At 45.4% G+C, this 18,403-nt stretch overlaps 1 protein-coding gene across 2 annotated transcripts; it reads right to left on the minus strand.

Moving 5' to 3' along the window:
* Positions 1–3,129: 3,129 nt before the first annotated feature.
* Positions 3,130–16,832, minus strand: SIK1 (salt inducible kinase 1). 2 transcript variants are annotated; one of them, XM_074146840.1, is made up of 14 exons: positions 16,621–16,832; positions 16,156–16,389; positions 15,205–15,321; positions 12,599–12,662; positions 12,237–12,398; positions 11,824–11,948; positions 11,586–11,709; positions 10,364–10,587; positions 9,975–10,124; positions 9,196–9,318; positions 8,734–8,959; positions 7,752–8,027; positions 6,967–7,198; positions 3,130–6,157 (listed from the first exon to the last, which is right to left on the minus strand). In XM_074146840.1, exons 2-14 carry the CDS (start codon positions 16,306–16,308, stop codon positions 5,737–5,739), a joined length of 2,397 nt encoding a protein of 798 aa, XP_074002941.1. In that variant the 5' UTR covers positions 16,309–16,389; positions 16,621–16,832; the 3' UTR covers positions 3,130–5,736. The 2 variants fall into 2 exon arrangements, with proteins under 2 accessions (XP_074002941.1, XP_074002948.1); XM_074146847.1 differs by having other exon boundaries at positions 16,156–16,779.
* Positions 16,833–18,403: the final 1,571 nt, after the last annotated feature.

Raw genomic sequence — 18,403 nt, forward strand, 5'->3', positions numbered from 1 at the left:
ACAAAGAAAAGGAAGTACTTCTTTCACACGATGCAAAATTGAATTATGGCACTCATTGCCACAGGATGCTGTGAAGACCAGAATTACAAAAGAATTCCAAAAGGGGTTAGCCAAATTCTTGGAGGCTTGACCCATCTGCAGCTGTTAAACACAATGACCCAGATGCCAGTCAAAAATTCCCTTAACCGCAGTCTGCTCTCTACTGAGCTGGTAATACCACAGAGGGATTGTGCAGTGCTTGCCCTGTCCTTATATCCTTTCCCTAAGAGTCTGCTTCTGAAATGAGCTACCAAATTAGTTGGTCTGAGCTGCTATCACTGCATAAGGCATTACATACAAGATGAATATTAAGAAACTAGAATTTATTGCAGGTGATGATCAAGTTTGTTCACCTCGCATGAATGTCTTTCCTTTGGCAGGCGCTAGCGCCTTGGGAGAAAGGCATTTCTGCCCTAAAAATCTGTCTATCGTGCCCCTGACAGTCTGTACGAAAGACCAGTTCTTTCCTGATCTCCCACAGATGCTCTGCTAAATCCATAAACCATGACAGTGGATTACCTTTATCATTGATTTAACTGTCACCACTAAAAGTAGTTAGCCATCATGAAATAAGCCAGCAACCATATTCGAAGCAACGTCCTCCCGAGGCGCATATTTCCTTTTATTAGTTCTTAAATTAATTCTCCTTCATTGCACGAAGCGTGCCTTATTCTCACTTTGCAGGGATGAGTAAAACGGAAGCACTGATCACTTTCTGTCTCATGCACCATAATTTTGTACGCTCAACTGCTCTCCCTTCTGCCGCTCCTCCTTTCCAGCTGACACCGGCCAAGATTACATGACCATGCCTTTCAACACGAAGAAGGCCTTTCCTCACTGAGGTGTGACTGCCGCTCCGGAGACAGCCAAGGAGGAGGTCATGGGTCTGGGGATGAGTTATGCATCGCCTGCTGGAGGGCAGGAGGAGAGGGACAGGTGAGAATCCCTCGCTACTGTGGCTGAACCACACTGGCACCAGAGTGCTCGGCTTGGTGTCTGCGCTGGGCTTGCTCTGTGCAAAAACAGCCTGTGTTTTTCACTGCTTCCAGTCTAGCATTTCCTGCCAGCTCTAAGCATTTCCTTTTTTTTGAAAAAAAAAACAAAAAACAAAAAAAACAAAAAACCAACAAGGTTTGATCATTCACTTTTGGGGCTGTGCTAAACTCGCCAGCATCTGTTCCATCTGAAAGGGCGGGGGGGAAAAACACCAATCCTGGACTGGGAAAGAAAGGAAAAGGAACTAGGTACCAAGTTGTAATGTGAGAAATGAAGCCAAGAAAAACAGCATCTCGAGAGATATTAAAGGCAAAAACAAACGTGGTAAACAGGAGCAGAGACAGATTTCAGAGGAAAGGCAGGAAGACAGTGACTAAAGCACCAGGAGTGAAACAGTGTACACATGGAAACTGAGTCCCAGGGTTTCTTTGTTCTTGTTTTTCCTACCATTTCACAGAAATCACGATGCTGTCAAGATCCATCTATACCCAAGGGTCAGTGATGTCAGTGAAAGTTGGTGGAGCTGCACTGATTTATAGCCATTAAGAAGCAACTTTCTGAGATTTCCCAGAATTACTGGGGTTTAAAATAAGGCCCTGAGAACCCAGATGAAAACAGCAGTTGGGATTATTCTTAAACCATGTCATACTAAAAGCTAGATTAAAAATAATTAAGAATACCTCCATTATTTCTTAATATTTGCGACTATTAAAACCTATCTTTGGATGGTGACATTGAAAACACAACCCTAGAAGAACATGTGTATTACAATTTTCTACCAGTTCGAGCGTCATGGCAAATGCATAGACGTCTACAAATTCCAGCTCAGTGAGCAACTCCTTTAGAAAGCAAAATAAGTAAATATTATCTCTGTTGCCCCGAAGCTTTTGTTTAGTTTTTGGATTTACCTTCCCATCACTCCCCCCTTCTTTCCAAATGTAATAGGTGGATTTGAAAATAAAAAACAGAATGAGAATTTTTTTAAAAAAAACCACACCCATCATTGTTCATCGAGAAGAAAAAAATCCCTTTTTTTTTTTTTCTGAGTGTTTGCCAGGTTAAACTAGAGGGTGCAAATATTTAGGGGGTCTCTGCATGTGAAATCCCTCCTCACCCTCATTCCACCTGCACGCGTGGAGTACAAGGCCTTCTATCGCTCATGCCCTGTGTGCCTGCTGTGCAGACAACAGCCCAGGGCTGTCCACATCTCCCAAAGATGCAAAGGAAACACAGAGCATGTGAAGTAAAACCAGGGAAGGGACCGATGATCTGCTTCCACAGTCTAAGCAGCACGGTCAGGCTGGTCTCTCCTTCTCCCCTGTCTCCCTGGCATCACTCCACAGGTCCCCTTCTCTTTCCAGCCTCCTGCCACCAACTCCCTTCCCCTCCTTTTGGCCATTCTCTCCCCAAGTAACATCTCCACCAGCTTCAGTGGCACTGTCTCAGTGCCACAGGCAGCTGCGTTGGGTGCTCTCCCAACCGCTCTTGCTGGAGCCGAGGTGCATCCCCTCCTGCAGCCAGGGCATTGCCTGGTGGCAGCAGGAACATCAGCTTGTTTAAAGCTGGCCGAGGCATCTCCACAGCACAGGGCAGCCCCCGCTGCACACAGGTCCCCAGGCCAGCAAAGCCTGTGCCTTTCCAGTATTTTTGTTTAATTCTCAAATTGTATTTTAAAGGAGAAAAGCCAGCATCCCTGGAATCTCTCTCTCCCTCCCTCTCTTTTCCCCTTTGCCCTTTTTCCGTCATTGCCTTAATCTGGCTGGGGCCTCTTTCAGATCAAGGTGACACGGATAGAGTGCTCATCTGGTAACAACTAAACCACGCTTGACCATTTTCACTCTGTGGACCCCTCTTACTGTCAGATTTTATAACCCGATTACTACAGACTTGGGTTAGATTCAGACAGATTGCCTACCAGCGAAAGGCTCAATATCCCATTATCAGATTTGTGAGCCTGCCATTCCTCTTCATTTACTATGTAATAGAAAGTGTCAGTAATGTCCTGTGGACTTAGGCTTTAAAAATGAGTCCTAACTATGCAAGTCATATGTATATACCAGGAGAAAATACTCCACAGAATCAGCTGCGGGACAACAATTTTAAAACGTTTTTTATTTAAATATTAAATAAAACACATCAACTAATCATTTCGGTGTACACCTCTCATTTTAACATAAGAAATAAAATGATTGTTCAGTCATGATAAAAAATAAACTGTACATCTCAGTTAAACCAATCACGTAGTGTCTTTAAATACCCTATTGCATTGCAGTCTGCAGAACAGCACTGTCAAAATATCTACAAAAAACCCAAACTTTTAAAATGACCTCTTTCTGCTCCAGCAATAATTCCAAAGAGGTTCTACAGCAATTGGAAAAGAAAAAAAAAAATACTATGAAAGTAAAGTGCTTGTCATTGCTCAGGACAGGAAACAAAACAATCTGTGGCCTTTTGATCCATGGCATTAAACAAAACCAATGCTGAAGAGGAAATTCTGCATTTTAAGTATGTGTGCTACCCCTTACAAAACTGAAGGCAAAGTTGCTGCTTTGTGATGAGCTGGCTTCTTCTTGCCCTCCTCTCCAGCCATCTCCACGCAATCTGGTTTTTTTTGGGTTAGGTTTTTGTTGGTGGTGGTTTTTTGTTGTTGGTTTTTTTTTTTTTTAAACCAAATGAGCATGAGACTTTGGTGTTTTCTCTGCTGCAAGGCACCACTCATTATCAGGAATTCAACTCAGGCAATTTTCTCTCACTTTGAAGCTTCCAGACCATGTAGCAGCAGTAGCAAGCTGGAGATGCACCAATATAGACAACACAGATAAACACACAGATAAAGAGGTCGTTTATGGAGAGCCACATGACATCTTCAACCCTTCCTACTCCCACCAATTAACCTGATCGATCTTTGGCTTTTTTCTTTTTTTTTAAAAAAAAACAAAACAAACAAAAAAACAGGTATCCGTATTATTTGCGAATGCGTAATACTGCAGGTCGCATGAAGCCAAGGTAACTTGAAGGCACCCTGTGTCACACTAGGGAGATGGGTCCTTTAAGCTTTTAGGCAGAATGCAGCTATTTTCTGACATTCGGATGGTAGCTTCCAGCCAAACTGGCTCACTGTTTGCTCACCTGCTTCCAAAGTTTGCACGCCTTCCCCGACTCATTTCTGTAGGAGCACAGTCTGCTCTCCCCTTTATACCTAAGCATAACTTCTGTTGATACCAACAGAAGGCACACTCTGCCTTGGAAGGGGAGTGGGGTTTATACCAGAAACACAACATAAGCCTATTACAAAATATAAAAAATAACTAGTGTTATATAGTTTTCTGCTTCCTATTTATATACATATACAGCATTAAAAACCATACGAAAAAACACCTATCTAATCCAAAACCTCATTTTGCTAATATGCCAAAAACAAACCAACCAAAAACAAACACCCAAAGATTGTGCTGTTTTACTCACTTTTAATACAGTTTTGTTCAGAAATAGCTGTACTCCGTTAGAGCAGAATTCTGTTCTAGCCTATTCCTTTTGTCTTTGTCAGTATATAATTATAACCTCAATATTGCACATTTCCCCAAGAGTCAGTTCTGTTTGGACCCTGATAATGAAATGCATAAAAACAATTAGCAGCGGAAATAACAATGTGCAGCACTAAGAAATACCCCTCAGGCAATTTTGTAGGCAACCTCCAGGAGGGCTTTTTAAAAAGAAAAACCCTTCCCATCACCCCACCGGTACTAATGTTTCCCTCCTCAGTGCTTCTGCAAGAATATGAAAAAACTTAGCGTTTATAAAAAGATTCCTAAAGATTAATCAGACGGACAAAATATATGCATGTGTGCAGGTGTGATGTGTACATACACACACACCACCCCCAAACAAACATCCCTGCAAAAGACCAGACATTATGCAATTTGGATTCCAATATCAAGGGACACATTTCAATAGATCACTTGCTTCTGTACTAACTAGAGGGGCTTTTTAAGCTTTACCAGCTGATGTATCAAGCATGAAATTCACAGTTTTCATTTAAAGTATATGTATCTGGGAGGTCTGAAATGGGGATTATGGTTCCTTTAAATAAAATGAGTGTTAACAGGAGGAAAAAAAAAACCAAAAAATGACAAATGGCAATGCTTCCATTTTTGTCTTCTATGAATGCATAATGCTGCATGCCACTGGTTTTCTGTTTATTTTCTTTTAAAGAGGTAATCATCTTCACAAACCCATAAATGAATATTGTGAAAAAGGGAGGCTCTGGTCCCTTCTTTGAAAAGCCTCTCCCTGCTGTGTCACCATTACTGACAGCTGCTAATCTTGCATAACAGCAGAGCTGTATTGGTCTGACTTGAGTACAGTACCAAAGAGTTCTTCCCCAACCACATCCCTCCCTTCCCCACAAATGCCCCACCCATCCTCCCCATCATTATTTTTCCTTTAAAAAATTCAGTTTCTATTCATATTTGTTCAGTGCAAGAATAGTAGAAGCAAAAAGACATACATATTGCTTGTTTCAGTTCTATAAAGTTGCTAGCTTTCTGAGCCAGACAGCCTCTTCACATACTTCAAAATTTATTGCTTCTGAGAGTCACTCGTCCACGTGACACCAGCCAGCCACGGACCCAACACCCGCCATGGAACAGTGGTGAAAGTTCTTCGCAACAAGAGCAGCGTGAGCTGTAGCAGCCGGGGCTCTCATTTGACCAGGACAAACTTCCCTAGCTGGTTGGAAGTCAGGTCCTCCATCTCACAATCCCCGTGCTGCAGAGCGACAGCGTCATAGCTTGGAGACTGCGCAGAGAAACTCTGCTGCTGAGAGAAGGTGGTGCCAACTGGAGAAACGTTGCTGCTGATGTACAGGCGCGTGTCTAAAAGGTGAGCTGCTGAGGACACCGGCGACACGCTGACACCAAAGAAATGAGGTTGGAGCAGTTGGCTGTTGCCAGCAAAGGCCAGCTCAAATGAGTTCTCTCTTTGTAGCTCTGACAACAGAAGAGAATTGGATGCTTTGCAGGTACCTACACTATCAGAGGAGGGGACGCCATTTGTTGCAGATGTCTGAGAACTCTGGGGACAAGCTGTCTGGAGTAGCTGGTGATGCTGGAACTGGAGCATTCTGAACAAAATCCAAGGGTGGAAGAGGTTAATTTGCACTGCCAGGATAATTTAATGCTTTTCTTCCTCCTTTCTTGCCCCTAACCCTGACTATTACTTTCCCCTTTGTTTCCTTCTCTCTATCAAACCTCTCCTTACCCAGACAGTACAATTAAAGCAAGCTGATCATGCCAGGTCAACAAGTTTTCACTTGGCTTTTCACTTGGCATTTTTGTTGAAGAGGGCAACTACCACCAGAAAGTTAGCTCGTCACCATTTGCCTGCTAATAATAGATGTTCTAGAGACAACATGTGCAGATAAACCGGAAACTCAATTTTCCATCTTGCTTCTATGGGAATGAAGAGGTGCCACCACACATGACATTTGAGGCCACTGGAACTGTGCCTCCTTTGTGGGCTGTAACTTTTCCAAATTACAAGGTCTCACTTCCTTGCCATGGGAAAATTACAGGAGGAGGCAGAGGAGGAAAGAAGTCATTCCCAAAACTAACAAAGAAAAACACAGCTTGCAATAGGGAGAAGTAAAGTTTTCCCCTACAGTACCAAATTGCTTCTCAATTCAGCAACCTCCAAATATTTGGACGTTGAGATTTTTAAGTGGAACTGCACGTCCTGTGTTACATGTGCCAGTGCAGGAAGCCACAAAGGAAGCCAAGCAGTTTATCTGCTGCCACACAGAAAAGATGGAGGATGGGAATCCCCAGTGACCAAACCCCCCAACCTCTTTTGCTGTGTTTACTCCTGCTCACTTGCCCCTAACCAAAGTAAATCCAATGAAAACAGCAAAACTCCTCCCGGTCAGCTTCTCACCTCTGCTGCTGTAGCACCTCCTCCAGGAGGCTTCTCCCCTCTCTGCTGCTCCCACTGCTGCTGTACATGCAGGTGTTCGGCTGGGTGTGTTGGAAAGGGCTCATGGCACTCCTTGCTGCCCGAGATGAAGAGGACTGACACACCTGCCGAGCAAAGCCTTTGATTTTATTCAAGCCGAGAAACCCCTTGGCTCGAGCGTTCTTCCGCAGCTGCTGCCTAAAAGCCTTCAAGCCTGTGGGACATGAGGAGAAGAAATGCACTTTAATCCTCCTTAGCATTTGCCTAGGAGCCTACTTTACAGATCAGCCTTTCTGGGCAGCTGCCTTCATTTGCGTGAGAACTGCGCTAGAAGCAACCGTGACTCTTGAGTTCACGTTCATCCCTCTGCCCCATGGTCAGAGCAAAATTTATGTAACAGAACAGGGTTTGCAACAGCCGCACCCTTCTGTAGATGAACACATGCACAGCAAAGGAGAAACCTGATAGAAATCATGATGCTGTGCACTCCATATTTTAGGAGGAAGGCGGAGTTTGCCATCCCACTCACAGCAGCAGAAATATCTTCACGGGCATGCTGAATCCGTATCTGAGAACCTCTCATCTAGGCACCCTCCTCAGGGCACCCAACTCTCCCTCAGGGACCGTGAACACAAGAGGCAGAATAACCAGGTGGCTGGCCACGGTCTAACACCAACATGGGAAAGACAGTATCCCTGCATGCTACCCTTTTCTAGTGGCAACTGGAAGGGTGCAATCCCTGGGCAATAAAGCAAGGAAGACATTACCTTGAGTTAATGAGGTATCAGATGCTCGCCTTCCCTCTTGGAAGCTGACAGGCAGGAGAGAAGCACCTCCCATGCAGCCCTGGGCTTGTAACACCGGAGCGTCAGACTGGGAAGCTAGGAAGGGCGACGTCATCCTAGCTGTGGCTGGGCTCCCCGTCATTACTTGGCCTGCCAAACAGCTGCTCAGGGCCACTGAGCTGTCATTTGAAGATGAAGTAAGGCAGCTGTCTGAACTAGTTCCCTCTGTGGGACTTGCAGAAGAGGAAATGACTATACCTATGGAGGGGAAGGAAGGAGAGAAAGAACATTCCCAAGATGAGTATAGGAAGGAACAAACATAACATCAGAGCCTTTTGTCCACCTACACTGGCACTAATAGGCACCTGCAAGCTGAAGAGGTGTCCAGCAACTCGTGTTGTCGCAGGGCTTGACTCCAGCAAGGTGTCATCAATGAAAAACCTACGTTTGGGCTCCTGTCCAGCTGGTAGGGCTCTGCCAGCAACACCAGCACCACCAGGCTATGTTGGATCAGGACTACAGCATTTCTTTAGCACAACAGCTCTGATATGGGATTATTGTGAACAGTTTTGCTTGTTTGTTTAGTTCATGGGGTCTGGATGTGTACCAAATACAGTCAGTACTGATGACTTTTTTTTTTTTTTTTTAAATTCAGGCATCCCCACCTCCCTCAGTACAATAGCAAAAGCAAGCAGAGAAGGGTTATGTCCTGGTTGTGAGAATGCTCCCCTCTAAAGTGTTCTAGATGAAATACAACAGTGCAACATCTCTTCCTTAACAGCCATGCTCACTTATGGGGAGACAGAACTGTGGAGGGCAGAGTACAGACCTCTTTTCTGGGCCTTCCTATCCCGGTCAAGGTAAAATCAGCACATACTTCTCAGGCATTTGTCTGCTATGGCACTCCTGCTCTGCCCTTTTCCTCTATCTACAGACACCCTTCATCTCTCTCACACTTACTTACATGGAGGAGCATGCTGATAGAAGTGAGTGGTCACTTCGGCCAGTGTGTGCCTCCTGCTGGTGTTGCTAGGGATGCGGATAGGGTGGTCATACGCTTTAATTTCATCTTCCAGCTCTTTCTCTTGCCTTACTTCTTCACTAATGGTGGTCTCCAGCAGGCTGTTGGGGGAGATGGAGCGGTTCCGGAAGAGCCCGTTGAAGTTGGAATCCACAGGAAAGAACACAGGCTGCAAAACATGCCAGATCACAGACTGAAGGGTGTTTTACTTATTTCTGCACTACCTTTTAATACTCTTCACAGCCCCAAGGCATGTCTTCAGTAGGTGTACTGTCTGAGAGGCTACTATGGCACCATGCCCAAATGCCAAACAAAAGATTGGAGGGAGTCACAACTCCTGTTGTTTTGGATTGGCAAAACAGTGAAAAAAGAAAAGTAACACACAGTTTAGCTGAAAACACCAACCTGTAATGGATTGCTCATGTCACAGTCCATTTCTGCCTGCAAGGATGGCTGAATCAGGCTCTGAGGTTGCTGGTAAAGCAGAGATGATCGCAGGGTTTCACTAGTGAGACTATCCTGAGGCACCTGGAGAGAAAGAGCAATGCAGAAGCCATCATATACTTGCAGTTCCACATGACTTTTCAGATACTGGAGGATCAAGGAATTTCAGAGCCACCTTCCATGCAGGCTTTCTCCACATACTTTCTATGAAAATTAACGAAGTTACACAACACGATGCCAACACAAACACAAAACTCCTTCTCCTAAGTTAGGCAATTTAACTGCAAGTACAATTTGAAAAGGCTCCCAGGGCATACTTTGAAGGGGGTGGAGGTGAGGAAAAGAAAAATATTGTCAGAAAAACATACAAACTGACTCATGGAGTACTTGTGGGGATCCCATGGGGTATGTAACAAAAAAGTGTAAATGTGATCAAAAAAATGTGATCCATGCTTAAGAGGCCAAATTTCTATGTGAACCCTATTCTTCTGGCTCATTATTGACCTGCGCTGGAGGCAGACTATTCTTTGGACCATGACCCACAGTCACTTCTTAGGAAACAGGCCGTTAGTATTCAATCAGCCTCCTGCTGAAGAACAGTGAACTGTGTGTCCTATCAGAGGGCACCAATATCAGCATTGGTTTTGAGAAGCCTGAGAGTCACCACCCTGTATTTTTCTGTAGAAAGGGGCAAGAGAGACAACGGACACAGCTTCCCAGTAAGTAATGCTCTTCCTTACCTCAACATTGCTGATCTCGGAGCTCCTTGGCCTTTGCTGACGGCCAGTTGCTGGACGACTCGACAGCTGGCTGCTTCGATATTCCTTGAGGCGCTCCAAGAGCAGGTAATAAATTGCAGCAAAATGGTTGTAGCTGCTGTTTTGCAGAGACTAGAAGACATTGAAAGGACCCTTAAGTTACAGGTAGCTCAGGATGTAAGCAGCCAAAACTCACTGCTACGGCCTCATAATAGCTACTCAAAACATAAGTAGAAATCCAGAAGGGCAATGAAGATTTTACTACACTGTGACACTGGATCAAGGCTAGTCATTAAATGACATATATATGACTACACTATTGGCATTCTGGTAGTCACTGAAGACGTATCTAAGGAGCTAGCACTTCTCACCTCAACAGTTCTCTGCCTGTCGATGCCAAGTGTTTGCATGATGCCAAGGACCTGTTCATTGTAGTCACCCAGGTTGGAGTTGTAGTTTTGCATGGAGAAGGACAAAGACTGCTGCTGTTGAAGAGACGGGTCAGCTTGCATCCACTTGTGCTGCTTTATTTGGGAAATGGTTATTCGCTTGGTTGGGTCCACAACCAACATCCGTCGGATTAGTGTTTCACAGTCTAGATGACAGAGACAAACTCATGAGCAAGGGGTAAAAATAACAGCCCAGCCCCAGGTCACTGCTAAGAAACATTCCCAGTAAGTGTATGATGTCTATAAAAATGGGAATTAAAGGTTTCTGAGGAGCTGATGCCTGATCTGACTGCCAGATATTCAAAACAGCACAAGAAATGTGCACATAGATTTCACAAAAGCAAGACGTCACTACAGGAAATGAAGCTGTACTGGATACCAGCAGGTTTCAGGTGGCCTTTCACCTTGCAGGAGAGCTGGTTTTGAGCGGATGCGGGTTTAACAGTGTTACATCCACTTAAAATAAGTCAGAGTTTAGTACAGAACCCCATCACATAAAACGTCCTGGTCCATATATACTGCTTATTTGTTTATAACCAGGGAATCAAAGCCATTCATGGCTATAACTGCTAAAGGTCAGACTTCAAAAGATACTCTTCACTTGAAGACAGAGTTACATTCGCTTGTTTTCAAATCCAAATCAGAGAGGTGACAAGATTCTTCAATTCCTTTTTCTAACCAGACTGTTGGAGTGCTTAAGAAACAGTGCTAAGCCCCACTATTTCTGCTCTTCTTGACAGCATAGCCACGCTGAAATATACCCCTTCTGCATAGTTAAAATATCTTAGGAGAACTACACCCATCCCAGCATTGCAGGCTAATCTCATTAAAATCCTGTTTTCTGTCTTTTATGAGTGATTATTTCTCCAGCTAGGGTGTCAAGTATTTTTGTAATCCATAGAGAAACTCTAGGAAAGGAAATGACAGCTTCTTAGATGCACCATAAAGCAGATCCCAGAAAAGAAAACATGTGCAACAGCCCCTCAACGAAAAGCACGGCCCTACAGAAATCACTAGATACGTGAAGACACATTGATTGCCAGCTGCAAAACTAGTCCCACCTGCCACTGCCCCAAGATGGAACAGGACAGCTATTCCTTTATATGTAGCCACTTTTCTAACATTAAGGAACTGAAAAAAGCACCTTCGGACATGAAGTAAGGGATGCGAAACCGCCCCTCCAGCACTCTTTGCCTCAGGGTTGGTAAATTGGGTCCATCGAAAGGCAGAGAACCACAGACAAGGACATACAGCACTACCCCAAGGCTCTGTCAATAGAAAACAGCACAGCATGTGAGTAACTCGGGCAAAAGCAATGATTTTGAAAGCCCTCAGACCCTGATGAAGCATGAAATGTGATTTCTAAGGAATATTAAGCTCACCCATATGTCAAGGTGAGGTCCTTCATATTCTTTGCCTTCAAAAACTTCTGGAGCTGCATAAGGTGGGCTTCCACACCAAGTGGAGAGGGGCTCTCCTGACTTGTAGAAGTTTCCAAAGCCAAAGTCTGAAATGAATATAAAATTCTGGGGTGAGACATCACTCAACCACATACTAATATTTCAGAAGTAGTAGAAAATGGAGAGAAGAGACCAGATGTATTGTTTTGTTCTCTGCCTATTCATTTAAGCTATTCTCTTTTGTCCAGAGGGTATGTTCAGAGAAATACCAGTAACCTTTATTTTATTTTCAGTTACCATAAATACATTTATAGGATCATCCTAGGGAGATTGAATTTCTGAATTTGTCTACATGCCTAATGTTGTTTGTAGAGTAGCTGCGTAGTTCTTATTACCTGCTAATTTGATATTCATGTTAGCATCTAGCAGAAGGTTCTCTGTTTTGAGATCCCTGTGGACTATGTGGTGGCTGTGACAATATTCCACAGCTGAAAGAATCTGCCAGAACTTCTTCCGTGCTTCACTTTCACTTAAGTGACCATTGGAGGTCAGATGATCTGTAAGACAAAATAAGAGGCACAGGATTTAGAAACACCTGGAGGAAAATTTTCATAATCCTGCAGGTGCTGTACTCGCTGTTTGACAGCTGACGCCAACCTTGGATTTTTAATCAGAATATATATTACTCAGGGATGACAACAATAAAGCCATGATTTCTAAATCTAAGGAACCGTTAGCTCTGGCAGTAAGGACTTACCAAACATTTCTCCATTCTTTGCAAACTCAGTAACAATGTAAAGCATATCCTTTGTCTCCATAACCTGTGAAGACACAAGAGGATATGCTTAAAAAAAAATGCAACCTCTGTGGTTTCATTCATTTTTCTAAGTGTATTCTCAAACTTATCAGTTCAATTATTTATTTGCCGCAGCAGCTGGCAGTAAAGGCATCTAATTTTGCACCACAGTGTTCTTTTCAAGCAAACTGGTAATGAAAAAGATAACAAATCAATGCTTATATGCCTACAATATACAATGGCTTCCTGTGCCATTGTTCTTCTCACCATTACCATGCCACCTAATCTCCATAAGATAACTGATGAGCATTTCAATAATTTCATAGACTTCCCTGAATTCATTTTTTGTTAAAAAATGCATATATAGTTTTACAATTCATCTGATATATTCTGAACATGCAAAGACACAAAGTTTATAGAAAGTCGCCTTTGTTTCAAGGCTAGCAGGTACTCAGATCAGGAGAGATAGCTGCAACTTGAACAAATTAAGAAGTAGTATCAAATACCCCGCTCCCATTTGGTGTTGGTTGGGGACATGTCAAGCCTCCCATGCAAGTGACAATTGGTTGCTGTTTGTGTAACGGCAGTGCTTGATGCACACCAACAACTGTGAATACATCATGCAGTGTTCACCTATCAATCTACTATCAACTTCCTTTGATACTTGTTAATTTCTTCCTTTGGAGGAAAAAAAATAACTAAAAACCAAACAATGAATGAGAAATGCTGAGCATTGCCAAATTCATCCTCAGTTACTGTGGCATATCTTTCAAACATTTCATTTCAGATTTTAAAATACAACATTTCCCTGGAACTGGACTCTCAAGGAGCAGGTATTTTGTTTTGGAAGCAGAGGCTCACAACAGGTTAACAATCAAAAAAGCACCAATACTACTTCAAAGGCTGTAATTTCCAGGCTCCTAACCTGTAACCTTTTTGGAAGACTCTTGTCCTCCCCTCACTGCAAGTACACACAGACACAAAATGCAAATAAACAAACAGGGAGCAAAGGAAGAGAGGTTCCCAGTTTAAAAAACTGAAGGAAAGTGTTCTGGGAAAGTTGCCAGCTGGATGAAATTAAGACGCGGTGCTGAAACTAAAACAATGATGAAATAATACAAGAACACACACCCTACATTGGTATGTCATCTAATTCCATCCCTGCTTCCCAGTCTCCACCAAACAGGTAAAGCATCAGTTACAACAACAAAGAAAAGAAAACTTCACTGAAAAGAAATTATGGTCTTCTACCAACGTCATTTGCTCCATCAAGTGAAGTGGTTCAACTAGATGGAATTTAACCTGCTTTTCTAAAAGCTTCGAAATAATATTTTCACCCACATCATTCCACTGAAATGAAATCAACCGAACTGTTAGAATGTTTCTGTATATCCTACACTGCCCTATGGGCAACCATGACGTCAGATGTTAACACAGAATAATTTTTGTTATGATGGTTAATACTATAAATATCAAGCACTTCATGTGTGTCAAGGTCTTTAAAAATAATGCCTGGCCTAAGCACCTGCCTTACTGGCTCTTCAGCCTTACATGTTAATTAAAACTTTTTTTTTTTTTTTTCTTTTTCAAGCTAACAAACTCAACAGTAAGATTACAGGTGGTAGTAGTGTTTACTACTGCACACGGACTTTCAGACCTACTACTTCATCTCTATCTATTCCTCTCTCCCTTCTGCCCTTCTAGACAGGTCCAGGCAGACTCTGATACCTCATCTCCTTCTTAAATCCACATGGCACTATTTAAGATGATTAAGAAGAACTTACACCAAACCCTAACTAGATCGAATATTTAGAATTTGCTAAGCAGTCCTTATTCACTAGACAGATGTGATCCTGTTTTCTGCACAACGCATTAATTTGTTCTTACTGTTAAAAATACCCATGAGTGCAAAAACTGAACAAATGTAAATCAAAATTCATATCGTGAAACTCTACAAGAGGAAATATATTTAAAGTTCACTTTCAAAACTACACAAACTGGTACAGAATAACCAAACAGATCATCTTTTGACATATTCTAAGATATCAACATTTACTGGCTTTTTATTTTCTGCTTAGATTGAAATTCTAATTCTTAGATTTTCTACTTCAATTGATCTGGTTTAATTTTGTTGATTTTAAATCCCTTCCACTTATGGCAAACTCAACTTTCACGCTTTCTTCTCTGCTACCCTGCATGAGTTCAAGTCTTCCTCTTATCAAAAGCATATAAGAAGTTCTAGTCCTCTAAACTGGAAAAGCAGAGGAGTTAGCAAAGGCAAGTTAATCACAGAAGTTCAGAGAATCAGTTCCTTGATCTGAAACAAACTTCAGCCTGGTCTTAATTGTAAATTTTACAGCACATTTTGTCAAAAAGCTGTCTAATGTACCAGAATCTTGTTCAAAGAATGATGACTGACTTTAAAAAAAAACAAAACAGTTTCAGCATTTTTTCAAAAAGTATTTCAATATGCATTCTCTCTGCAAATATTTAATTTAAAATCATGTGCAAGACAAGAGCACAAGTGTATCTCGTCTGCGTGCAGCACTTCAAAGCTGACTTCTTACCTGATATAACTTGATAATGTGGGGATGATTCAAGAGCTTCATTATTTGAACTTCTCTATAAATCTTCTCCAGATTGCTTGGGTCTAACCTTGTTTTGTCTATTATTTTTATTGCAACCTGCAGATTTAAAAAAAAACAACCCCAGGTATTACAAAATAGGTACTCTTACTGTTAAGATCTCTTAAAAAAAAGACACTCCACACACAGAGAGAAACTCACAAAATCCTAGTAAAGTAGCTTTTAAAGTATGGACTTGACAAAGCTGATTCTGTTTTGCTGAACTGCAGAGAATTCACGACAGAGCATTTTCATTTTTCTTTTCTACGTCAAAGGATTACACATAAGGTAGTGAACAGAACTGCAGAAATTAGCACTGGACAGGATTCGGTAAATCTTTTAATCCATCCCATGCCAGTGAAAAACAGATTCCTCTAACAGACTGTTTTCTACTATAGTGACTGATATGATTTTGACACGCACTAGAAATCTAAATACAGTTCTGTGCCCATTAATAAGTTATTTCTGCAAATAGCACTGCAAGTTCTTTGTTCTTGAAGCATACATACTGAATGAAAAAATTAAGCCCACCTAAAGTCTTCAAAAGATCCTTAATTTGTTGGGCTCTTTAGCAAACTAAGGCAGAACAATTCAATGAAGCTACCGTAGGAGTCAAAAATGTAGTTTTTTATACATTCTTGCTCGCTTTGAATTTTACATGAACTCTGTCGAACACACCGGGAAAACTCGAAGCTCCTACGAACGGCCACCCCAACTACTGGTCTACGCTCAACACGGCGGCTGGCTAAGCCCGCTGGACTTGGCAAAGCTCGCTGCCGCGCTCTTCAGCCCCAGCACCGGTTCGTTTCACCGTGCTGGCAGAGGCAGCCCCACCGGCTGCCAGCCCGGCAAGTAACGGGCTCTCCGCCACCCCCCGTCCCCCTCGGTACCCACCTGCGTTTTGGTCACCCTGTGCCTGGCCAGCTTGACCACCGCGAAGTTGCCTTTTCCCAACGTCCTCTCGATGTCGTAGAAGCCGACTCGCAGAGGCCGCTGCTGGGCTTGTCCGGCAGCGGGCACGGCCGTGTACTCTGACATGATCACCATGATTTAGGCGGGCGGCGGGCAGCGCACCCCGCGCCTAGGAGGGGAGCATCCGCGCTGCCCCGGGGAGGCGGGCGCTGGCACCTGCACGGAGAGGGCACAGCACACCCCCGTCAGCCCCGCCCGCCGACGGGACCCCCCCCACACACACACACACAGCTCGGCACAGCGGCAGGGCTCTGCCCCGGCCCCTCAGAGGAGCCGCGGCCGTCCCGGCTCCGCTCAACCCTTCAGCCGCCGCACCCCGCGCGCGCACCCCAAACGCCGCGGAGCGGCCGTTGCCCGACCGCCGGAGCGGCCGTTGAGCCGCCGTACCTGGCGGGCGGGCGGGCGCTCTCCGCGGCTGCTGGCGCCGGGCTCCGCCGCCGCCGCGGTGGGGTGTGTGCGCGCGAGGGTGTGCGTGACTGCGTATGTGTGTGTGTGTGTGTGTGTGTGTCTGCGCGCGCGCCCGCGCGTGTGTATGTGTGTGCGTGCGCCGGGGGGCAGGCGGGAGCACGCGGGATGTCCCGGCTCCCCCCGCCCCCCCCCCTCCTCCGCGCACACCCCGCCCTCCCTCCCGCCTCTTCTTCCCCCCGCCCACCGCCGAAAGCCGAGACGGGCCCATTGACGTCACTTTGACGCCAGAGAGACGCGCGCCCAGGCGCGAGGCTGAAGGGGAGCGAGACACCGGGCCGTTGCCAAGGAACGGGCGGTGCTGACGCGCGCGCTGATGGAGCCGTAGCCCGGGAGACGGAGGGGCGGTGACGTCAGGGCAGAGGGAGGGAGGGGGTAGCTGGGTCTCCTGCCCCCCCCGCCGCCCGCCTGGGGTGGGGGCTCTCCGCTGTCACGTGACGCGCCCCTGCTCCCGGGGGGCTCGCCCCCTGCCGCCGCGCTCGGCGCCCGCGTCAACGGCCGGCGCGCGGGTCGCCTGCAGCCGTTAACAGGCTCGCGGCCGCGCCCCGCTCCGCCGCACGGGTCTCCCCTCAGCGCCCGAAGCCGCCGGCAGCAAGAAGCCCGCCGCGGGCAGGGTTTGCGGTACCCTTTGCCCAGGGCTCGGCGGAGATGCGGAGACTGCGGACGTCGCGCTAACCCCGTATGAGGTGGGGGTCCGCCTCACCGGTGAGCTCCCGGCCCTGCCGGCTGCGGTGCCAGGCCCAATCCCAGCTACCGACACAGCCCCCGTCCTGTGCCGGAGCCCGCCGGGCTGTGAGGCCAGCGACTGGCAGCAGGGAAAGTGGCTTGCGGCCCTGCGGGGGAAAATTTTTTACTAGTCCCAAAGCACAAGGACGGCTGTAGCCACCCGCCCTTTGCACCAATGCCCGCGGCGGGTTCCTGACCTGCCTTCTTCCGCGGAGGATCGGCTCCCGTTACCGTTGTTTCCAGGGCGTGGTGGAGGGGAGCTGCCGACCATCACTTCTGGCACCCAAGTCTGGGGCCAACCCGGCCTGGGGGCAGCAACCTTCTGGGTCCACCAGCTGGACACAGACAGGAAGAGAAGTAATAATAAAAAGCCCATATATATATATATATATGCAGTCCTGGTATACTTTGGCAACTTGTATGTTCTGGATACACCTGTGGTGCTATTATCTCTGGTCAGTCTGGAAGTGAGGCTTGGGAAGTTCGCCTTTTTGCACACCGAGGCTGAAGGAGGCTGTTTGAGATTGCGCCTCAACATCCCGGACATGCCCAGGAGGTTCCTCTCAAGGTCAAATGTGAAGCAGCAGATGCACTGGGTTCAAACATGTAGGTCTTCAGCCTTCACACAGCAAGTGACCAAAATGTCTGTACATTTGCTCTCAAATTCCAGTTTAGCCTTTCAAGTCTTGAATGCTGCCTGCCGTATCTGTTATTCAACTTTACCTTCTCTGTTGAGAGTCAGCCAAGGCTTTTTTCAGACAAGTAATTCTCCAGTCAGCATTTGGACTCCTGACTGGAAGACTGTCCGTCTTAGTCTGAACCCCTAGCCTGACCCTCATGGCCAGTGGCACATTGGACAGTGACCCTCCTCTTCCACCTGGAGACACCATGCAAATCGGATTTGCCAGACGGCTTGAAGTAAGGCAGTGCCTCGGGTGGAGGAAGCATAGCTCTGCTTCACTCTGAAGATTCCAAAGCA

The sequence above is a fragment of the Numenius arquata genome, chromosome 1, assembly GCF_964106895.1.
Source record: "Numenius arquata chromosome 1, bNumArq3.hap1.1, whole genome shotgun sequence".
Lineage (NCBI taxonomy): Eukaryota > Metazoa > Chordata > Aves > Charadriiformes > Scolopacidae > Numenius > Numenius arquata.

What these genes read in the sequence shown, in the direction of transcription:
- SIK1 (XM_074146840.1), bottom strand. Translation starts at nt 16,308, where the DNA reads ATGGTGATCATGTCAGAGTACACGGCCGTGCCCGCTGCCGGACAAGCC. An exon ending in CCGAGATCAGCAATGTTGAG is followed by an intron (nt 9,319 to 9,974) that starts GTAAGGAAGAGC and finishes CTTTCTCTCCAG; the next exon opens with GTGCCTCAGGATAGTCTCAC. An exon ending in CTATCAGCATGCTCCTCCAT is followed by an intron (nt 8,028 to 8,733) that starts GTAAGTAAGTGT and finishes TCCCCTCCATAG; the next exon opens with GTATAGTCATTTCCTCTTCT.